This window comes from Hydra viridissima, unplaced genomic scaffold, assembly GCF_058129835.1.
Source record: "Hydra viridissima isolate aposymbiotic clone 2 unplaced genomic scaffold, HvirCarnegie_v1 scaffold_17, whole genome shotgun sequence".
NCBI classification, from domain to species: domain Eukaryota; kingdom Metazoa; phylum Cnidaria; class Hydrozoa; order Anthoathecata; family Hydridae; genus Hydra; species Hydra viridissima.
The window spans coordinates 1,994,764-2,019,571 of NW_028324316.1; the positions used below are offsets into that span (position 1 = coordinate 1,994,764).

General features: G+C 30.5%; 2 protein-coding genes and 3 pseudogenes across 3 annotated transcripts; 4 read left to right on the forward strand and 1 right to left on the reverse strand.

Moving 5' to 3' along the window:
* Positions 1–805: 805 nt before the first annotated feature.
* Positions 806–4,052, forward strand: LOC149877022 (uncharacterized). The gene has a single exon (XM_090074527.1). The coding sequence runs from the start codon at positions 1,315–1,317 to the stop codon at positions 3,361–3,363; it is 2,049 nt and encodes a 682-aa protein (XP_089930653.1). The 5' UTR covers positions 806–1,314; the 3' UTR covers positions 3,364–4,052.
* Positions 4,053–10,715: 6,663 nt separating this feature from the next.
* LOC149877023 (uncharacterized) lies at positions 10,716–13,376 on the reverse strand (annotated as a pseudogene).
* Positions 13,377–13,403: 27 nt separating this feature from the next.
* Positions 13,404–17,410, forward strand: LOC149877024 (zinc phosphodiesterase ELAC protein 1-like). The gene is made up of 4 exons (XM_090074533.1): positions 13,404–13,946; positions 15,502–15,893; positions 16,018–16,518; positions 16,625–17,410. Exons 2-4 carry the CDS (start codon positions 15,518–15,520, stop codon positions 16,828–16,830), a joined length of 1,083 nt encoding a protein of 360 aa, XP_089930659.1. The 5' UTR covers positions 13,404–13,946; positions 15,502–15,517; the 3' UTR covers positions 16,831–17,410.
* LOC149877025 (dihydrofolate reductase-like) lies at positions 13,479–14,002 on the forward strand (annotated as a pseudogene).
* Positions 17,411–22,826: 5,416 nt separating the features above from the next.
* On the forward strand, positions 22,827–24,322 carry LOC149877026 (protein LTV1 homolog pseudogene; annotated as a pseudogene). The gene has a single exon (XR_016448326.1). The product of XR_016448326.1 is annotated as a protein LTV1 homolog pseudogene (transcript).
* Positions 24,323–24,808: the final 486 nt, after the last annotated feature.

The window sequence follows — 24,808 nt, forward strand, 5'->3', positions numbered from 1 at the left end:
TTCTTCCGCAGACAGTGTAAAAAAGTTAAAGTCTTGTGACCTGTGTGCTCGTGGCTTTCAATTGTAACAAAAAAATTTGGTGACGATATCAAAGTTAGATTCAACTTTTACAACCGTAAATCAAATCCAAAAAACATAAACTTTGATTCGTCACTCTAGAGAATGTTGATTGTAAGAATAACGTTTGTCAATCTCGACTCAGGGAATACTTTTCTTATAGGTTAACAATGTTTTTAGTGATGGTTTATCAAACAAAATCCTGAAGCAAGGTGGCATCATTTTACTGTTGTAAAAACACAACTGATTCTGAGTGGCAGGTTTTCTCGGATCATCTTTTGAAAGCTTTCTTACAATCCTATCTTCCCTGTCGTTTTGTTACTTGAGGCTATAATTTATTTGATTAAACATTACTTTGCTTTTTGTAACGGCATTACAAACTCCTATCATGGAAAATTCTAAATCAAGCTGCAACATGACACTGAATCAATAAGGAGTTCCTGTCTCTTTCATACAGTTTCTTCAAATTTTCAATTCTACAGTTTGACCATTTGTAATTAAAGTTTTTCGTTCAAAACTGTTTAAATAAAATAAATGTAAATATTGATAAAAAAGAACCATAAAAATTTAATGGTCGCACCATTTTGAAATTTGCAGCTTCCATTAAATGTTTTTGGAAGTTGTAAATCGCCATCTTAAAATGCAAAAACAAATAAAAAATAAACTAGTAGTTTTAACAATCACCTACCACAAAACTTGCATCAATTTTTAAAAGCAAATTACAAAGTTTGTAAGAAAAAGTTTTTAAAAAGGGATGGTTTCATCTTTTGGGCCGACTTATCCGAACGGCTCTCGCGTAACATCTGACATTGTTTCCGATAATTATTTTTTTAAATTCTTTTTCTTTTAAACTGAGCTACTTAAGTTATATACAGTATCTAAGCTAGCTAGTTAGCTTCTGTTTGTGTGTTTCAGATTCTGTTTTACTTTTTAAACGTTTATTAGATAAAAATTTTTTACCAGATTTGTGGTTAGAATCTGTAAAATCAAAAGTATTTTAGTTTGTATAACCTAAATGGATTTAAAAAAAAAACACAAAAAAAAACATGAAAATTGAGAATGTTACTTCATTTTAGTTTTTCATTTATGAAAGCAAATCTTTTTTTATATGCGCTAGTAAAATACTTAAATGGTCTAATGTATTTATCTGACTGCTAATAACTTAATTTAGCATTATGCAAACTTTATGTTAAAACTAATAATTTATATTTAGCTCTTGTTTTAGTTTAGTGGTAATTTTCATCTTATTCTGAAGTTATGCTTCAACAAACAAGTGAAAAATCTTGTTTAAAGTGTCAAGAAATTTATAGTACCCTACAAGATCATATTTCAGATCAGCACCATCTTTCAAACAATGACACTGTTCTAAACAGTGTGCTGCTAAATATACTATCTCTGATGATAAATAAAACTCAGTCACCTCTACCAGCAACATTGGTTGATCATTTTTCTATGTCTCCTTTTCAATCAATTCATTTATCAACTCCTTCATCAGTTTCTGGATCTCTAAAGAAAAATGAAAGTAAAGAAAGCAAAATATGTTTAGAGAAATATGGGACTTCATCTGGTGTTTCTCTGGCTTCCGAAACTGAAATACTTAACAATCATCAAATAATAAATAATCAAATATCATTTCAACAGAACTCATTGGTTCCTTTGGGATTAGCAAAAGGAAAAGATGAACAGACCAAAATTAATACTTTAAACTCATTAGGTAACAATAACTTACCTGAATCTTTAAAAAATCAAAATTTTGGTGCATCTAGTTTTGATTTTCCCTTCCTAATTCAGCCCGGTGATCTTCAACCAACATTTATTGCTCCTGATGGTTATTTGACTCATATGGGATTATCACTTTTGCTGGGCAACCAAGCAAAACAAAGTATTACTGGTAAATCAGACCATCTTGACATTGCAGATATACTTGTCAACAAAATGCCAATACCAAGTTTAAATAAAGCATTTGATTCATCTCTACTATCAACTTTATACTTGCATCAATTAGGAGTTACACAGCATTCTGTTGGAGGAAGTGAGGTTTTTAACTTTCCTAACTTAAGTAATATTGATGAAATTTCCACTTCTCATGCAGCTCAAGCACAAAATGCAACACTGCACCAGTTATTAAATCGCCATAAACAAATATCAGAGCTTATAGAATCAATGAATGATCAAACTAAAAAAAAACACCTTGCTAAAGAATATTTTGAAAAAAATAGTTTTTCTGTTTTTGCTCGTCCTGAGGAAAGCTCCAGCTCTATTTCAAGTATTCCCCCTTTAATGAAATTAGAAAAAAATATATTGGGAGATAACAATAAGCTACAATTGTCAGATTTTGGCAAAACTAATGAAAATCATGAGGTGGTTTGTGACCAAGCTCCCATGAAGACTTTATTTAATCTCAAGATGCAGAATAATCAAACTGATATTTTATTAAACTCTGAGAGCAATGAAATAAATGCTTCTATTCACTCTAATGTATCATTAAGTTCTTTGCAAAGTTTAATATTAGAAACTGCAAAAGAGGTTGATGAAGAAGAAAGTAAAAGAGTTGAATTAAGTTTGTCTAAAAATTGCCCTGAAAAGCCAATTTATACAATTATTCAGGCATTGACTCCTGAAAAAGGTGATATCTCTGCTGAGTCAGTTTCTCATCGACCAAAAGTTCTATACAAATGTAGAGAGTGTGGTGTAACTTTCAGTGTATTGGCAACACTTCAAAATCATGCCAAAACACATACCGCTGCAGCCGTAGAAACTTGCAGTTTTTGTCACTTAGAGTTTAGCAACCTTTCTGATTATCATCAGCACCTAGTTACTCATCGAGGAGAAGATAACATATTTGTTTGCCAATTTTGTACAAAAATTTTTTCAAGTAAAGGTGAATTTAGTAAGCATATTACTGCTCATACTCAGCGACGACCTTATGCTTGCTCTCACTGTCAGAAAGCTTTTAGAGATCCTGGTTCTTTAACTAAGCATGAACGGATTCATACTGGGGAACTGCCATTTGTATGCACAGTTTGTGATAGAGGCTTTGCTGAAAAGTCTTCTTTGCGAAAACATTTGAGAACTCATTCTGGTGAAAAACCATACAAATGTGATCAATGTCCAAAAGCTTTTTCTATATCAGGTAATCTTCAGCGACATATGTTTGTTCATAATGGCGAAAGACCTTTTAAGTGCTTCAACTGTATGAAGGCATTTAACAACCCTAGTCATTTGCGGAGGCATATAAAGAACCTACATCAAAAGTTAGCTGATAAAAAAGTTCATAAAGCTCCTGATGATGTAGAGGAAAGTTAGGCATGATGATTTATGGATTCATTGTGATGTTTTTTTGTTTGCGTAATAATATTAAGCAACAAAATTTATTTGCACACTGTTTTCTGTTATGTATAATGACTGTATATTTAAAACTTTTTCACTAAATATTTTTTATATTTTGGTAAATAGAAGTGATTATTATTAACATATCAAGTAATAAGAATATTGCTACAAGTTAAACCTGCTTATATCTAAATCTTTTACATATGGAGAGTTATTAAATAAAATCCGTTTAAAATTCATTTTATTAGTCGGTTTCCATTTATCAGAGAATTGTTATCAGAGAAAAAGTCAAATTGTTCCTAAAATCACATAAATTGTATAATATTTTCAGATACTCGCAAAAATTTTTCTTTTATGATGGAAATTCACCCCAACTATTTAACCTTCTTAGAACTCAAACGTCCAAATTTTGTAATAGAATTAGTAAGAATTTTAAAAATTTTCGTTTATCTACAGTGGCAAATCCTTTAAATTAATTTAAATTATTTAAAATCTTTTAATTCTCTAAAACGGTTTAGAGAGCCATGATACAGACGATCAGTTTTTAGTCTATTCATATCTTGTATGACATCTTTTCGCATGTATTAAATTTCATCAAGTGGAGCAGTGTCAATTTTAAACCATCTCTAGATAAGTTTTAAGAAATATATTGCATAAAAACAAAAGTGCTTCATCAGAAATAAATCAACTGAAAACATTAAAAGAAAAATTAAATTTCAAAGCAAAAGAATTTTGAAATCAGTTCAAAATGTTAGAAATATTGCTACAAGTTATGTTAGAAACTCTAACTTCAATTTAAAAAAATGCTAAATTTATAATCTTGAAAAGTATTGATTTAATTAAAATATATTTTCAAAGCAAAATCTGTTTATTAGGTAATGAAATACATATAGCGGTTTGTTATTCATTCAACTTAGTTTATTCAAATTTTGAATAAAGTGTTTAAAAATCTCTCTTTTAACCCGTGAGTTAACATTGTAGACTTGTCTCATATTTGGAGCATAAGTTTTTTAAGATAGGATAATAGGATACTGTCTCATATTAGGAGCATGTGTTCTAAGGTGGGACAAATTAGAGGGGGAAGATAAAGAGTTTTTTTTTCACTACCTTTTCTTGTTAGTGTTTTTGTAACAGTAAAAGTATTCAGGCGTTTCTAGTGATCCCTGAGTACTCGTACTATTACAAAAAAAAGGTTTTCTTACTTTCAATGGTAAATATTTTGAAAAAGAATCAATATATAGAAATGTGATCTGCCCAAAGAAACATTTTGCTGTACAAGCGGTCAAACTCTTTTAAAGTGTGAACAAATGTTGAAAGGTCATCTGCTTATAATTTCAAACTCTCAGTTTTGGCAACTTGGGGACGGACGGGCAAGAAGAATATGTTAATTTTCAAAATAAATAAAAAAAGATATATACTATAGTCATTTCATTTAATTTACTTTTTTGGTTACAACGTTTGAACAAAAAATAGTCATACTAAAATTAAAATTTAAAAAAAAACTACTATCTTTCTCAAATAAAACAACTTTTTCAAGATTTGAGTGATAATCCGTTTTGCCAACATTTGGTGGGTAAAATCAATATGTGAATCGGGCAAAACGAATAATGATATATAATCAAAGCAATCGTCGAAAAGTATGATCCTCAGCCGGAATATGAAGAACAAGTTTCGAGAGTCCACTTTCTGAAATTATCACAGTAAATCCAATCCTTAATTGGAGGGTCTTTATACTTTTCGTTGCAGGCAATGCAAAAGAAGTCGGTTTTTCTTTTGGCACGTATTTTTCTAATTATAATATTTGATAGACCCAGAATGTCAAACAACACTTTCTTTTTTATTGTTGCTGCGTGAATCCTTTCTTTCTGCGCCATCTTTATTGGTGTGCTGGTTAAAATTTCTGCTTTTTGCTGTTTGTTTGAGGATCGAATTTTCTTTTTGCTTTATCTGAACCGGTATTGGCCTGATTTCTTGTAAAATTCTTGAATCTGTTATGTAGTAACCTTGATTTTCATTATTGGAGATATTTGTATGATAAGAGCCGGCGACAGGGTTCGATGTCGGCGATGGTAGGCCTTGAGAAGAGAATGTGTCCAGTAGCAAACAGCGATGGGCTAATAATTGATATATTTGGCTCAGCCACAGTTCAATTTTGCTCTCCTTTTTTAGTGCAACTGACGTTAGTCTCTGGTACGATGTTTGCAGTACTTCCTTGATAAACCTCAGACGATGCAAAATGTTCATCTCTAATATTGTAACTATTGAATAAATATATGCCTCTTGCAAGGAAACCGCTGATTGCGTTTACTAGTGTAGCCCCTTTCAGATACGCTCCTGTAAAAAGTTTTGCAAAGTCATACTGATTGATGATTCTGCCTGGATGTTGTTTCTGGTTGCAAAATCAAGTGCTTCGTAACTTTTGTGCGGTTTATAATTGTCTAGTATTAAAAGTACTTTATGTTCTTTAGCGGGGCACAATTTTTTCACTAACATTTACAGCCAGTCTAAAAACTTGGTAAAGTTTATCCAACCGCTGAAGGTGGTTGTAGCTTCTGCACCAAGAGGATCACCGTCTAAGAGCCTTAGTTTAAGTCTCTTTCTCTTTAGAATGAAAAACGGCGGAATAAATATTCCCGAGATACAACAACAAAAAACTTTATTCGTCAGGACTTCTTTACTCATTACTAGAAACAATTCCAACTTGTTTTTTCCATAGGTCGACAATAATTTAGAAGGTTTTGTTGATGATCTCCTTACTTCAGTGTCATCCATGTTAAAGATCATATCTGCTGAAAAATTGTGTTTTTCTACAACTTCTTCCAATAAACTATAAAGTCAAGTAACAGCTTCTCGATTGAATCTTTTGACACGAGCTATTATATAGATGTTGATTCAGGAGATCTTAGATCCAGTGTTGGATGGCGGAGCTTGAAATTCTTAAATCACCCTTCGCCAACTATATCTCCGGAAAAAACACCAGGTTTTTCTCTCTTTTTAGCGAATTCTCCAACTATTTGCAGAAATTCGGTCCGCGTGAGGCCATTAAACAAAGAACCCATTTTTTGAACATAGAACAAGAGCTTTTCTTCTCCCTCGAGCGTAAAAACAGATACAAAGCGACCTTATTTCTTTATAGAAGATCCACTCTTAACGTGTCTGTGCAAAGTTGCATAAGTAATGCCATACATTTTATGAGCTTTTAACGTTGAAGTTTTCCTAGCTTCTTCCATTGCTTTATCTAAGTTTTCCTCAGACCAACGAGCTAGAGTACTCTTACGCTTAGAATTATATGCCATCTGCAATAGATCATTTTTTATTGTATAATGTATAATAACACACCGTGTAAGTAAGTAAATATTAAATAAGGATGGAAAAATGGACACTATCCTTTTTACCCGGTTCTGTTATGCCCGTCGGGCACGTTTTGAAATACCTTCAAAATTAAATAAGCACGGTTTATAAAACACAAGATATATTATACTTTTTACACGTCTGACAAAATCAGATTTTATGATAGTATTGAAAGACGAATAGCAATCAACACAATAAAACTAACACGTGGTATTTAAGGTGGTTTTATGACTAATTTTGAAGCAAAATCACTTACAAGAACGTGTACATTTGATTAGCAATCGGCACCGTCGTTTACGTACTGTCCGACCACCCTCCCAGTAAACATTGGACGTCCTTAAACGTCCGGTGGCTTAACGTTATTCTCAACAGGTAAGACGTTTGAATAAAGTAATCTTAAAAAAAAGAACTGGACCAGTTTAGAAAAAGCCATAAGTCATATTACTATGAAATACTCGTCCATATGTTGTTATGGAAACACAAAATACAGTATTTGAACTAGGCTGAGAGTTCATGCAACATTCTGCTTATCCACCAGACTTAGCGTCATCGATATTAACATTTGTTTTGCTCACTTAAGAATTCTCTTAGAAAGCACTTATTTACAATCCGGAAAGACGTTGAAAATCTCCTCGTATTTTTTTTTAGTCCAAACCAATATCATTCTACAAGGTTGGTATTCGAGACTTGCTAACAAGATGACAGAAGGTCGATGATTATAACGGAAAATATCTTAATTATAGCTAATATATCTAAACCTACTTTTTGAAATAAAGTTTAAACAAAAAACGACAAACCTTTTGCATACTCCTGCAATATTTGATTGTTACACTAAAGCTCACGCTTCATGTTTTTATTGTACTTTTCTCTTCATTTTAGGATTTATTTGAAGTTAACATAAAATTTTGTTAAAGAAAACCTTCGCTTTCAACCAACCATTTTAATTTCCAAAATCGAAGAAAGAATCTCATAGGCCTACATGATTTTTTTTTCCTGCGTTCTATAAAACCATTTCTAAAAAAGAAAAAAAATAGCGCTGCAACACTTTTTCTCTTTTCCATGGTGTAAGTATTTAATCATCATCATTGATGGAATGATGTACGATTAAATACCAATATACTTATATATATATATATATATATATATATATACATATATATATATATATATATATATATATATATATATATATATATATATATATATATATATATATATTCACAACTTCAATATTTTGTTGAATAAATATGATCAATTTCCATTATAGTCAAATTCTATTGATATTTATCATCAGGAGGAGAAGACTATAATTAACAACAAGCATATATTAAAATATATCAATGGGCATCCCCAATTATTTTATACAAAACTGTGTATCTTTTTAATTACTTGCATTTTGAACAATATAAAAAGAAAGAAAGGGTTTTAAACATTAAAAATTAAATTAAAGATATATATATATATATATATATATATATATATATATATATATATATATATATATATACAGTATTGGACAAAACATTTGCAACCAAATAATGCTAATTTAGTTTCTTTATATAAAAGTGCTGCATTTTTTCAATTTAGAGAAATAACTATGTAACTGTTTAGAGACAAAGTTCTTCAAGTTTTATTCATCACAAAGTTCATTATTTGTACACGAAAATTAATAAATTAATCAAAAGTATTAAAAAAAGTTGATTTCCTTCTGGACAAAGCAAGTGCAACTCGACAAAATGTTGACAAAGCTGTATTTCGCTATCAATATTTCGAGGCGAATCCTTTGTTGTCGATCACAGCCTTGCATCTTCGAGGCATAGATTTGATCAGATGATCAATGAAACTTTGTGAAATCGCTGCCCAGGCCTTTTGGATTTGTTCAAACAGTTGATCCTTATTACGAACACCTTCACGATTAATTCTGCGGTTGACAATCTCCCACAGGTTCTCGATAGGGTTGAGATCCGGAGATTGAGGCGGCCAATCCATCACCGATAGGTGGTTGTCTTGAAACTACTGCTTGACTACCTTTCCAATGTGTTTCGGATTGTTGTCTTGCTGAAAAACCCATTTTATTGGCATATTCCATTCAGCATGAGGTAACATAACATCTTTCAGGATATTTTTATACATGAAACGGTCCATTATTCCATCGTTTCGATGTATTGGACCTAGATCGTTAGCAGAAAAACACCCCCAGACCATTAGATTGCCTCCACCATGCTTCACGGTCTTATGGCAGTAACTTAAATTGAGGCGTTTTCCGGCCGGTCGACGTACACGGCAAATGCCATCGCTCCCAATGATGTTGAACTTCGATTCATCACTGAACAGTAAAGTTCGCCATTTCTGCGCATTCCAGTCAATATGAGATGTAGCAAACAGGAGTCTTTTCTTCTGGTTTTTTAGTGAAATCAGCGGTTTCTTTGCAGGGCGTCAAGAAAACAATCCGGCTTCAACAGCACGTCGTCTGATTGTTCGGTCCGATACAGGCAGCTCTAATTGCTTTTGTATCTCGACTGATGATATCCAGGGATCCTTCTTGACGGATCTGACGATCATAGAATCTTCTCTAGAAGTGGTGGAACGCGGTCTTCCAACTTTGTTATCTGCTGCCAACTTCCCCGTAGAACGATATTTGGGACATAGTCTTGATACGGTCCATTTTTTCACGCGATATTCATCAAAAATACTTTTTTGTGACATTCCACTTACGTAATCGCCAATAATTTTCTTTCTTAGTTCCAATCCAAGACTGTCGGGAGCCATTTTTGCACTTGAAGTCATAAAAATAATAAAAATAAATAATCACGCTTCTCAAGGCTTACCGTGTTACATTTACCTTGTGATAATACAATAATGCTCTGTGGAACACAACGTCTTGGTTGGATGTGGACTGTATTGATGTAATGAAACACTTGTTGTATTTCACTTCTTGTATTGATGTTCTTCGATAAAACACTTTGATAAAACTCACTTCGATAAACTGTCTTGATAATACTGACTGATTGACTTCCATATACTGACTGAATTACATGTCGATTTACATTCTCTTATATAGTAAAATGAACCTGTGTGAACCTGTTCTGGAAGATTCTAGATGCTTCTTTTCAATGCTTCCGGAAGCTTCTGGATGCGTCTGGATGCTTCTGAATGTTTCTGAATGTTTCTGGATATTTCTTGATGCTACTGGATGCTTCCAGATGCTTCTTCTGGAAACTTCTGGAAACTTCTGGATACTTCCTTTAATTATTAAAAAACTTCCGTGACGTTTACACGGACCAGACTTAAGAAAATGAAACAAACCAAAAAAGTTGCACTTGTTTTGTCCGCTGCAAAATGGCACTTGTCAACGAAATTCTGCCTGTGTACTGTCACCTGCCAGCTGATTGCTCATGTCATGGCATGCTATGACTCCAGACTCCTGAACTGTTTGCTGTGGTAGTATAGTTCGTTTCGTTTTTAAGACATGTAAAATTAGGAACACTTTTTAGCATTGTTCGATGTTGGTTGCAAATGTTTTGTCCAATACTGTATATATATATCCATATTTTGGGTATGTCCAGCGACGCATATTGATAAATGAGAAAACAGAAATGACATATTGATAAAAGAAGAATGACATATTGATAAATGAAGAAACAGAAAAATTATTTTGAAACATTCCTTTTTTTATGACATAATGAAAATAAGCTTTTAAGGGAGGGGGGGGGGGGTACTTGCAGTGTTAAAAAAAAAGTTTAGTTTAAATCATGGCGATACTTATTACAGGCCTTCCCGTCGCGAATCCGTATTTTTAACTGGGGGCGGACAATCTTACGGAAAATATAAAAAATGGCTGAAAAAATATGCGAGCTACATTATTTTCAGTTAATTTATTAAATTTAAAAGGAACTGTTCCAATGCACAAAGTGTCTAATGCAGTTTTGTTAAATGTCATAAAATTTTAATAAAACAAGAAGTAATGAAAAACAACATTTTTCAGAATAATGAATGAGTTTTATTTAAAAACGAAATCACAAAAGAAAAATAAACAACCTTTAAAATAATGCAAAAAAAGCTATTAAAATAATCATCAAATATTAGAAATTGTTATGAAAAATGTACATAGCAATACTTTTTAATGTTTTACAGATAATTTTAAAACCTTTAATGCAGGTTCTTTAGAGGATTTAGGTGAAATAAACAAACAATAATTTTTAAGAAATATGTTTGACAATATAACACCATGTTTCTTTAGCATGTTTAAGTTATAAATATCTGATATCATCATAAATATATTGCACAACGACTTTCTGCATGTCATTTTTTTCTCAATTTCAAAAATAATGTAACAAAAAAAAACCCACTGAACACAGCAATCCAGAGGTACCCTCAATCCACCTCTGTCCATAGTTTTTGTGTAGTCTCCATACAACTGAAAATAAAATGCAGTGTCAGTCAACAATTCATTTTCACTGACATCATCTTTTCTTGTAACATAGCCTGCAATATAAAACAGAGCCATTTTTGTACTCAGTGGCAAAGATGCTTCTAGTTCAGGCAATTGATTAATTATATCACAAGATTCTTCACTTCTAAAATAGCCACATTTTTGACATAAATGCTCAATATCAGTAGTGTAATCTGAAACATCAACTTTTAATTCCAATAACAGTTTAGCTTTTTCAATGTTTAATTTTTCAACAACATTTTGAACAGTTATAAAATATGTTCTGCCTGAACCTTGTCTAAACTTACTGAATACTTTTTCAATATAATCTGTTGAGAACTCTCCTAACATAACATAAATGAAATTGTTTTTTAACAAATATTTACACATCTCTACTAACCCATAACAAGTATGCCAAATTGAAGTACCTGTATCTCTAGTTAAGGATTTTATTCTACACCCTTGTTTACCACTTATTTTAAGAGCCATATCCCCGAAATCAAATAAATATTGCAAATTCATGTCTAGTTCTTCCGAAATAACTCTTTTACGAGAATCTAAAAATCGAGTGTCGCCATAAATTTCTTTTACACTAACTATTTTCCAGAATTTAGTAACTTTTTCTAAAAAACAAATGGTTTCATTCATATTACAAGGGTGGATAACTTTTGAATAAGTTTTGAGAGCAGCTATAGTTTTATCACAAAACACTTTTAAACAGTGTGAAACATTTTGTCTTTCAATAGGTTTTGGATGTATAGCTACAAAATTTAATCAAATAAACATTTAAGGTCACTCCATTTAGCAGTCATATTTTGATTTTTTTCAAAATGCAATTCCTGTGTTTTTTCTGTTATCCAGTTATTTCTGATACTTTTTAGTAGATGAACATAATCAAAAAGTAGAAAAATCCCACATTTTGTTAACCAAGGTTTTTCTTCAACTCTCTCAAATAAATTAAAAAAAGCTTGATTTGTTCGATTTCCATCACAAATAACTGAAATAACTTTTCCATTGCTAGACTTGATTGAATTAATAACATAGCATACTTGCTCAAACAAAAAAGAAGCATCCAAATGACAGACAGGTATCATTTTGCACAAAAAAGATGGTCCACCTTTTAAACATTTAACCATGATACCCAAAACAGTATTTGCTAACAACTCAGGGTTATTTTCAGCTTTTCCAAATAGAGAACCACCATGGTAGAGAAGAAGAGACTTTACATAAACCTCATCTACCAGTATTATACAATTTCTCTGATTCTCCTCTATATTTGAAAATACAGTGCTGATAAAACTAATATCTGAAACATTCTTTGTCCTAGATGTAATTTTTGTCAGTGTTTTTACACTCGGAAGTTTAAAATCTTTTCTTAACTGATTGTATAGACTTCGAGATGTTGAAAAATAAGAATACGATCTGATGATTGTTTCTATACTATAAATTTTTTTACCTACTTCTGATGCATTCATAGATGCAATATGATCTTGTAATATCAATCTTTGATGATCAACTTCAATGTTGTTCAGATAGCGAATTGTTTCTTCCACTCTTGACAAACAATCAAGAGTGGTAATATGGTTTTTAGATAATGAAGAAATAAAGCAACGAACACCAGCATGAAAACTTTCAAATTTAAAATTGCTTGAGATATGAACAGCAAACATAGGTATACAGTTAACATAAAAGGAATTTGATTGGATGTGCAAAACTTCATTTACAACAAAAGTTGTTACAGGACAAACAAATTTATGATTTTTAATATCTTCACATAAAGAAATGAATGTAAACAAATCACTTTTTAAATATTGTGACAACTCATCACACTTTTCATTTCTGATAGAAGACAACACTTTAGTAGTGGACCTTGGTTTTAAAGGTTGAGTTGGTATAATACTTGATGGAATATTAGGAAAAATTGAAGGAGGTTCGATTGGTCTATCTTTCCCATTGACACGAGCTTTTAAAAAATTTTCTGGAAAATGTCTTTCACAGACAACAGTATCTGGCTTATTTGGAAAATTACTTCTTGGAATTGAATTTATCCAACGATTTCGTTCTTCTTCATTCGAGGGAAGCCTATAAACTCGTACTTTATTTTTAGTGTCATAGTTTCCTCTACGTCCAGGAATACAGCACTTTTTAACCATTTTGTGACTATCAACTGCTCTCAAATCGAAGTTTTAAGACTAAACTTTCCGTAATATTGTCCGCCCCCAGTCAAAAATACGGATTCGCGACGGGAAGGCCTGTAATAAGTATCGCCTTGGTTTAAATATATATACTTTGCTAATAAACAATTTCAATTGTTTTTTTTATAAACTCTATTGCTGCAATTGATTCAAAATGTGGTATTGGATTAAATGGATACTTGCCCTGGAGTTTATATATTTTGTTAATGACAACTAAAGTAGTGAAAGAAGGAAAGCAAAAAGCAGTTATTAAAATACAGGCATATGAAAAGCCACTTAAATGTAGTTTTAAGAAGCCTGTTTGTTGCAGAGGAGTTTCCAGAAAGTGTTATACTTGAATCAAGCTTAAAATCAGCTAATGAAAAGTTATCAGATAAGTTTTATTCTGATACTATTGAAATCATATTTATTGTAGGAGATTATAGTGTTTATAAAGAAGCAATGGAATGGTTTTGTGAAGAAATTTATTTAACAAAAATAGTTATTGATTTTTCATGTGAAGTCTTTTATCCAATATTTGATGAAAGAAAATTCAGAGATAGATGTTGAAGGAATTGATAAAAATGTCAAAATAGAAAATGGTGTGTCTCATACATTCCATATTTATTCTTCTAGTTATAATGTTTATCACAACTGAATTTTGATAAATACTATATGGTATCTTACAGTAGAATAAACAATAGCTTATCTACTTGATAAACGTATATTTGTGCTTTCTAGAGGAATTTTCTAAAAAAAGAATTTTTTATTGGATATCCTCCATACATTTATACATACATACATTCGTTATATATATATATATATATATATATATATATATATATATATATATATATATATATATATATATATATATATATATATATATATAATACATGTATACCTACATATGTACATTAGGGGTATAACTAAAAAAAAAAAAAATTGGAAGTTTTTTGTTTTCCATGCCACTCTGATAGAAAAATATCATTTTTAAATGTAAATTACCATTAGAAAGTGTTAAATATTAAAATAGATTACCCTCCAGCTAAAAACTGTTTTCTCATCTTTTTTTATTATTAGTTTAATGTAAAAGTTTTAATTCATTATTAGTGTCATTTTACTAGTTATATGCATGCTTTTTACATTGTCTTTCATGTATAAAATATTTATTATTTCCACCTTTTGTTACTTTATAAACTTCTTTTGATAGTCTAACTCATAAGATCTGTTTATTTGTAACAAATTAACTATTAAATTCTAATTTGATGAGATTAAAATCAAGATAACTATAAATAGTCATCCTTAACAGTTGAATAAGAAAAAATACTATGAAGATACTAATATTTAATATATTATTTTAATATTGAATAAGAATAAAATACTATGAAAATACTAATAAGAACAAAAACTATGGGAATAAAATTTTGTGAAGTTTAAAGTTTTGGTAAATTTACTTGTTACAGGCAGATTAAGAAAACAGGAAGCTTCCCTAAAGTAATTTTCAAAACTTTGACAAATATTTGTAATGCAAGATGGATGAGTTCAGCAATCTATGCTTAGCTTGCTTATATTCTACTTTCAGAATAGTCATACAACAGTCAGTCATCAAGTAACTTTGTTAGTGGTACATGGTTTTTTGGACTGCTAAGCCAACTCCAATTCAGCAATCAAATTTGTGCTGAATTAAACTCATACAAGATTTACTTTCATTGTGTAAAAACATTTAAAAAGTTTATATTAAATTTCTTTTGACAAAAAAACACTAAAAAACCTATGTCTGTATTTTTGTCCATGTTTTTATTTCATAAAAAAGCCTATTTTGTACTTGTAAATTTTTCAAGAGTGCAATTGGTATTTTCTTGATACATGCAAAAAATTTTTGCAAAAAATATCCCTAATGTACATACATACATACATACATACATACATACATACATACATACATACATACATACATACATACATACATACATACATACATACATACATACATACATACATACATACATACATACATACTTCACTATTTTTATTTATTTATTTTTTTTAAAAAGTTAAAACTCTTTAAATTTAGTTAAAAGTCTTTAAATGTTTTAAAATCATTTAAATTATTTTATTTGAAGCTTTTGACATCTTTTTTTATGTAAATTCTAGTTTAGAATGAGTTAACATGGAATTACATTTTCTTGGCACTGGCTCTGCTTATCCATCACCAAATCGAAGTTCATCATGCTTAGCCTTGCGTCATGATGGCAATATTTGGGTATTTGATTGTGGGGAAGGCAGTCAAATTCAATTTCAAAAAAGTCAACTAAAGCCTAGTCGAATAAGCAAGATTTTCATCACTCATTTACATGGGGATCATGTTTTCGGATTGCCTGGTCTCCTTTGCACTATAGGGTTCAATCAAGCTGATATACACAGTCATGTTGATATATATGGGCCTGTTGGTTTAAAAAATTTTGTTCGGTCAGCATTGCTGTTATCATGTTCAAATCTTAGTTTTAGCTATTCTGTTCATGAACTTCTAATTCCATCTATTTGTGGTAAGTAACTTGGGTTTACCTTTAAGAAGTTCTAATTAATTGAATCAAAATCCGAAAGAAATATGGTTGGTTTAATTTGTTAGCCTTCTTTAAAATAGGAAATAAAAAAAAAATTTATTTTAAGGTCCCGCTTGTAATGATCTTAAAAACAGCTTAATTCCAGATATTTCAAAATTTGAGCTCCCAATCCACCCTAACGAAACAATGGGAAAAGAAATTAGCTTTGAAAGTGAGGGATATTTTGATGTGTGTAGTAAACATTCATTAATAGTAAAAGCTGTCCCTCTTAAACATTCAATACCATGTGTTGGTTACGTTTTAACAGAAAAAGATCTTCCTGGAAAGCTTGATGTCTGCTTTTTAAAATCAAAAGGTATACCAAGTGGACCGCTATTTGGAAAACTAAAATCAGGAGAATCGGTTACGTTACCCAATGGAGATGTTGTTTTTCCCGAGGATTGCTTGGGACCTTCAAGGAAAGGAAGAAAGTTAGTCATATTAGGAGATACCTGTAATAGCGAAAATATTGTCAAATTTGGTTGTGATCCAGATATTCTCGTTCATGAATCCACTAATGAAAATGCTGATGAAATAAAATCAGTTGAACATGGGCACTCTACAGCAGGTTTGTCAATAAATTTGTTCAAAGATGTTAATCATTGTCATTTTTTAATGATTATTACATTTATATTTGTAACTGTTATAATTATTCATTTATTTATATTTCTTAGGTATGGCAGGTCGATTTGCCACTCTTATCCGTGCTCGGACACTTGTCATTACTCATTTTAGTCAACGTTACAAAGCAGGAAACGATGGAACGAGATCAGGTGAAGAAAGTGTTGAAAAGCTAGTAAAAGAAGCTAAAGACTACTTTAACGGTGAAGTTGTTGCGGCTGACGATTTACTTGTTATTCCTGTTCTATTCCGTGAATAATATGTGTTTCAAGTTAATTTTTAAAAAGTGAATTAGTTGGATTGGACGTATGAATTATGATCTTCCACAAGCGAAAATAGGGTGATTTCGTACATGAAATTTCGGGCAAAAGTAAAACAATAAGATACATTATTTTAATATCAAGAACCGTCACTTTAGTAATGTATTGGATAAAAAGTTTCAAACAATGCATTCGTATGTAAAATGATCTATTTATAGTCAAGTTATGTAGGGTAGGTTTGTCATTTAAGGGGCGAATTTGTCAGTTCCGCTAATCTAGTTAAAGAACACATTTTATGACTGCATATTGTAACTAGACATAAACTAACTTTAGGAATTTGCATGACTTTAATCGTTTGCACACAAATTATAAATGTATCCACTCTAGAATATCCTTCACATGCCAATTGGTTAAAACTCAAGAATAGAAGCTAATCTTCATTCCAAATGGCTGCAAAAACTACCAAATTTCCTTGGCTAATTTGGATCAGTGGAAAAAAAGGACTTTATTTTCAATTTGACTGCTTTACTTTCATCTTTTTTGACTTGTGTTTGATATTAACAGCATTATTATGATAAATTTCGGTCTCCTTGCTGAATATTTGTTTTATGACCACATTCAGAAAAACATCTACAACTAATCCTCTTTTTTTAACTATATCAGCCCATCTTCTGTTAAAAATGATTATTTTTTGATACCTCACGCTATTGGCAATATTGACATTTGCCAATAGAAAAAATATTTATCAAAAAAAGAAAGTTCTATCGAAGTTTCAAGCGAGAGGTTCACTAAAAAAAGATAAAAAACATTTTGGAATTTCGATAATATCTTTTATATTTGATATATATACTGCTAAATTATGTTACTAGATTTAGAAAATATATATCGTCATATTGACAACGTAGATGAGTTCAGGAGAGCCTTTTTGGATTATAAGTGTGTACGAGTAAATAAGAATTATATAGTTTATAAGTTATTTATGAATTTAGCAAGTATACATATAATGATTTTTAAAAGTCTGATCATAGCTTAAACTACAAATGAGTTTATATAAATCAATATTTCTTTTATTAACTAAATGTATTCGTATCAATCATTTACTGCCCGGTCTTGAAAGTTTGATAAGCTAATTAAGATCATGTTTTGAAATATTAGAAACTGGAAATTCAATTTCATTAAACGTTTTATTGCCTAAATGTTCTTGATAAGTCGCTGGATGGTCCGGATGCCACCCGTGTCCTACAGACATAGCACAGAGAGTATTAATCACTCGAAATAGTAGTTGTCTTCATTTTTAATACTTATATCTGCTCTTTTTGGTATGTATGATGTCTTTATACATGCCTCTTCTCAGAAGGCCTCGAAGGGTTCGATTTTCAAAGATTGAAACATTTATTGAGTAACAACTACTGACGTATCAGCCAGACCCCTTATTCACATATTTATCAAGATATATTATCATGATTATAGCTCATGATTATAGCTTAGGATCATGATTATAGCTCATGATTATAGCTTAGGATCATGATTATAGCTCATGATTATAGCTTAGGATCATGATTATAGCTCATGATTATAGCTTAGGATTATAGCTCATGATTATAGCTTAGGATCCCTCCAACATATCTTTTATTTTACTTTTCTGCAAGATTGGTTAGGTTTTGGCTCTAAGGTAAGCAGCTTTGGTTATCTAAGATGGTGTGGCATTCTCGTCTAAGACTTGATCCATATTGTAAGCATCGTTTTGAGCTTCACTTGCAACACAACAGCTAATAGTCTTTTACAATGTCTTCTTTATTGATTAAAACAATTTCTAGAAGCTCTTTCTTATCAATTGAAACTACAGCGCTATTAACAGCTGCAGATGTCGATAAGAGATCAGAGTTTTCTATTGCGCTAGCTGTATTCTCAGGTGTGTCTTTGTTGATAACAAACAGGTCAAAATCTCGTATACATTTATCATAACACCCAAAATAAAATTTAACATAAAACTTTTTTTTTTGTAACTGAGATCTAAAACTGTGCGTTCTGAGCCCGCAGATTGTCCCGCAGAGACAATTACAGAGATAGGCTGAAACAGTTCTTGCATTACGGAATCAAGTATAGACTCATATTAGCGTATATAAACATTTGTAACACGTATTAGTGTATCAAAATCATAAATTGAGTCTCTCAACATATTGGCAATAATATCTTAAAAATAGAAATTATAAAAACTGAAACCTCTTTTGTTAATGGATAAAATAGCATCATTCAGGGCCATCTGTACTTGCCTGAACCCGTTAACACAATGATTATGGGTTATAATAGCTGACCCCATGTAACTATTCGAATTTTCAAGAAAACTGCATTATAAAAAATTATTAGAGAAGAGGCGGGCTTACACAAGATTTTTTACTTTTAATTTTAGCATTGAATAAATGCAGCTACTTGTTGTATGCTGCTGACTGATCGTCACTGCAGATGTAATTGTGTGTGTGACTGGGACACTATCTGCCAAAATATTAAAAAATATATATTCGCATATTTTTGGTTCTCGCTTGGTGTATAATAATCACTGAGTTATGGTGCTGAAAGATTCAGCAAATTTATATTTAAACTGTAACATCAAAGCACCCTTGTTCGTATTGCATGATGTCATCTCCTGACTTTCAAAAAGCTAATCATTATACTCTAAAATCTTTGTGTATATTTTACGACTAATGGATGGCTGATCAAAAGTACACAAATGTTGTTAATCCCTCTTTATTGTTGTAATAAGTTGTAATAATGTTGTAATAAGTTGTAAAATAAATATAATAAGTTGTAAATATTCCTGGTCTACTCAGGTGTTGCAGACAAATTTTAAAAGAGATTGAAAAAAATTTATTTGAAAACAAGGGTTACATTTTGTTAACCAATATCTGTCTAAGATAAATATCTGCAGAGTGTTACACCAAGGGCAGTATCGTTTGGAAGACAATGCTTGCAATAAATTGCTTAAAAACATACACAGTTTTGAACTGTTTTTTCAGGAGTCTCGTCTTGATGTTATCGCTGCCAAATACATTAAGGTACTTAGAAATTTTGAAAAAATAGTCCATGGTTGTTTTGGAAAATCATTGAGCTTCACATATGTCAAAGATTTAGGGGAGTCTTCTACGAGCTATAGAAATCTAAGGGCTTCAATTCCTTTGAAGGAACACATAGTTGAGTAGCATGTTATCAAATTCATTGACATTCAAGGTGGATCTTCAGTATGATAAATATTTTTAAATTTGATAAAAAATTTATAATATTAGTAATTAAATACCCTATTCAACAGTTGAATTGTAAAATTTGCATAAATTACGACGAATATTTATTAAATAAACTTGCATTTCTTTTGTACTTCTTATATTCTATAGGCTTAGGTTACTAGACCAAACAAGCTCTCAAATCTATTCATCAGGATTTTAATCAGTTTTGGTGAATGAGAAAAGTTGGAGAGCGCAACCCAAACTTTATAGAGGCGCTTAAAAACGCGGCTATTTCTTACAACTACAAGCACTTATAAAGCAGCTTTCTATTTGCAGGAATGTAGTTTGTAAAATGTAAAATATTAAACCTCCTATGAACAAACGTTTAGTATGATTTTGAAACCTAAAATATCAATCATAATCTAACCATAAAGACCAGAAATTTTTTTAAATGTAATAAGTGATTGTAGCAAACCCTACTCGACCCCTAATAGCCCTCCCCTAGAGTATGGTTCCTAAAAGCCCTTTTCAATTTTTTGCTTATTTTATATTAAACTAGATCAAAATTCATCAACAGATTTCAAATCACATCAAAAAAAAAGTTATTCCTTTAAAAACTAAGACCATTTAAAGTTATTTTATGGGGTAATTCGGAGGTAATTTTAAGTTTTGCAAGGTTATAAATCATAAACAAAAAGAGATTTTTTGATGAAATTTGAAATCTGTTAATGAATTTTGATCTAGTTTATGATAGAACAAAAAAAAAAATTTTTATGTTTAAAGGAGACGTAGTTCTAGGGGGCAGTTAGGGTGCGGGACGGAGTTGGTTTAGCTCTAATTACCCTAATGTTTTGTAAGTCATCCTCATTCGACGCGAGTATTAACGTGCTAGAGCTTTGAGTATGCCCCTTAGTTACCTATCTTGAACTACAAACTTCCTCGGCACTCCTTGAAATATATGGTTTCTTCCCAGGTCCCACTAAAAAAAGCTGTCGTTCACATTTTTTGAACGAGGAAATTTTTCTGATGGTAATCAAAAAAAAAATATATTTCTGGGGATGTGTTGCAAGGTCTTCTGGGAATGTGCTGCAAGGTCTTGAAGCATGTTCCTATGCACCGTGTATCTTTTACCAAACTAAAGCTATAATTGATTTAGATGGTGTTTCTTCAAAAGACTAAAGTATGTTTTCCCAGGCACTTCTTTGAGGACGCAAACCGAATTCTATCTGGTAATAACAGAAACGCTTCTGTTGAGTGGTATCAAACACTTAGTGAGCCTGGTTGTTAAATGCTCAGAAATACAACTTGATGATGGTCGACTCATATTTGAAAAACCTCGTTCTGAAACCAAAAGATTTTAAATAAATCTTTATTTCTGGTACTATATACCTATTGCTGTGCACTAGATTCTTGTATGTAGTCCGGAAGCGTGCTTTCTTCCGATCACGCAACTCTCGGAAGAGTTTCAAGAAATAGTCCGCAATAAAAATTTTCGTCGATTCCACGAGCCTAAATTCAGAAAAAAAGTCATGTATTTCCACAAATGTAGATTTGCTTATGATACTTTTAATAACATCTGATCCTATAAATAATTCATACAAAGATGTGCCATGTAAGAGAACCGATAAATTACCATTAAAAGTTCTGAATTTACTTGTCCCACTTTTAATACCACCAAATCAGATAACTTTGAATCCGATTCATTGGATAGTGAATTTGGTAATAATTCATCCGATAATAGTTGGTTGTATATAGAATTTGCTAACTTGCATATATATTTTAATGTATCTCCATATATATTTTAATTTTTCATTGTAAATTTAATTACATTATTTATGAGTTAATTGAATTTGTTTAATGTTTTTAGGCATTTTTTTAGTTAAAAAAGTGTTGTTTTTTTATGCCTTTTTTAATTCCGTATTTAAGTTTTTAACATAAAATTTCCCATACATTTTAAACAATATAAAAATACATAGTTAATCAATAAAACACTAAATTATTATTGATAACATCGTAAAACAAAAAAATTTTGTCCACTTAACTTGTTGTTAGCGATTTTATAACTGCTTAGAACATTTTTCCATTGAATTTTTATTAATGCTTTAAACAAGAAAACAAAAGTTACGACATTTCTCGCTACTAATTAAAACTAATTTTATCTGGTCTGTGAAATGTTATTTAAGCTTTTATATGATGCTCAAAGGAATAAATTCTGCTTCTGCAACTCGAGTTCTTTTTATGGAACTTACTTCGTATCACACGTGTCCGTTTTTTTTTTTAAATAAGTTATTTAAATAATTTTGACACTAAAACTTGTCCTAATGTAATCGTATGATCTACATTAATCTATGGTGTTATATATATATATATATATATATATATATATATATATATATATATATATATATATATATATATATATATATATATATATATATATATATATATATATATATATTATTGTTATTACATAAACTAAATAATTAGCTTGGCTTATATTACATTACTTAAAGTTTCACGCAATAGCGATCATCAGATGTTATAAACCGTTTATATAATAATAATAATAATATATTCGCTCTACTTATTCTACGCTGTATTGAGCACTCTTACTGGAAATATTAACATAATTTCCACAATACTACATATATATATATATATATATATATATATATATATATATATATATATATATATATATATATATATATATATATATATATATATATATATGTAGTATTGTAGATATATATATATATATAATACATACATCAATATATTTAGAAAAAATGGGAAAGAAAAAAAAGTTAATGAATAAAAAAAATTCTCAAAAGTTTACTCTTGTACATCGTAGTCAACGAGATCCCTTACAAGCAGATGAAGAAAGTGCCCAGAGGGTCTTAGTTCCAATTAAACAAAATGATTCTGGAGCTGAAGAAAAGATGAAATATGGAATCTTCTTTGAGGATAACTATGATTATATGCAACATTTAAGAACTCGACAAAGAGGGGAAATTATATGTGATTCAACTCTTGAAGAAGTTTCATATAAACAAAAAGATGATAAAGTTGCTTTTGGAAAGTTACTACTTCCTAAAGAAGTATTACCCTCAAAATATGAAGAAAAGGAAGGAATGTTAAGCAAAGGAATCTTACCCCGTGGTCCACAGCCTGACTGGGACCCAGATATTGTTGCAGCTTTAGATGATGAAGTTAATTTAGATGATCCAGAAAATATTTTAGAAGATGATTTTGTTATAAAAGCCAATAATATGATTAATGATTGCCTTCATGATGAGGAAAACAATGAAAGTGATGATAATTGGGAAACAGACTCTGAATGTTCGTTTGAAAGTGACATTGACTCTGAAAATCTTATGTCTGAAGAAGATTTCAATGATGAAAAAGAAGAAGTTAAATCTAGATTTACAAACTATTCAATGACATCATCTGTTATTAGAAGAACAACTGGTTTAAAAAATCTTGATGACCATTTTGAAAAGATTATGGAGGAATATGATGAAAAAAATATTGGTTGTGTTGATAATGAAGATGTTACAGGAAATGTTACAGTAGAAAATGATATGGTCAAGCAAGTTCTTGAAGAGTTCCTTGAAAGTCAAAAAAAGCTAGATTTATCCGAAGTCAGGGTTAATGAAAGCGATAGCATTCATTATAGTAGTAGTGATAATGAAATTGATGATGAAGAACTTTTTCAGCAATTTGAAAAGAAACCAAAAGAAAAGTGGGACTGTGAATCTGTTATTAGCACCTACTCAAATTTATACAATCACCCAAAGCTGATAAAAGAAGTCAGTAAAAAACCAGAGCAAATATGTCTTCATAAGCACACTGGAATACCTGTTGGTATTTTGCAAGAGCACCCTAAGCATAACAAAGAAAGTGAAAATGAGGCTGAAATTCACACTGTTCACTTAAAAAATGTCAGAGATAAAAATGAAACAAGTGAAGAAAGAAAGATTCGAAAACAAACAGTAAAAGAGTACAGAAAAAACAGAAGGGAAGAGAAGAAAAAGACCAAACTTGCATTTAAAAATGAATTTAAGATTCAAGAAAAAGTTAATATTAACACTAATTCTCAAAAAGGGATAAAGTTGTAAAGCTGGTAAAAAAAACTCCTTCAGGGACTTTTTCTTGTTATAATCTCCTACAGACATTTTTTATATGATTATAAACAATGTAAATAATTTTCAGGTTGTTTTCCTAAATGTATTAAAGATGTAAACAATGATAAATAAATATTAATATGGTGTTTTTACTATTATTAACATAATTATATAATTATTAAAAATGAAGAGAACTCTTCGGTGCCGCATTTTTCTTAAAAGAAAACTGACCTTCTTTCAAATGCAGAAAAACACACAAAATGTTTTAAAAGAATTGAATATAAACATATGGTATGTTTACCTCATAACTTATGTTAAGAGTAATTTTATGATTATTGAAAATATTATTCTTAGTCAACAATGCTTTAAGATTCAGTATGACTAAATTTTGATAACCAATAACTCAAAAAAAAGGACAGAATTGCAGTAGAGTTGCATTAAGAAAATTAACAATTAGAAACGACGAATGCAACCCGATAAGTTAATGTACACTACGTACAGAAAGTTTGAGGCAGGCTAGTCAAACTGTAGAAATAAATTAATAACTATAATATCATTATTATCTAAAACATTTTTACGTAAATTATATTATATTCATTTTTTATGCATAGGCATTCGTCACAATAAAAGGT

Coding starts and splice junctions, on each gene's coding strand:
- LOC149877022 (XM_090074527.1), top strand. CDS start 1,315: ATGCTTCAACAAACAAGTGAAAAATCTTGTTTAAAGTGTCAAGAAATT.
- LOC149877024 (XM_090074533.1), top strand. CDS start 15,518: ATGGAATTACATTTTCTTGGCACTGGCTCTGCTTATCCATCACCAAAT. Junction 15,894..16,017: donor TCTAATTCCATCTATTTGTG/GTAAGTAACTTG, acceptor ATTTATTTTAAG/GTCCCGCTTGTAATGATCTT. Junction 16,519..16,624: donor ACATGGGCACTCTACAGCAG/GTTTGTCAATAA, acceptor TATATTTCTTAG/GTATGGCAGGTCGATTTGCC.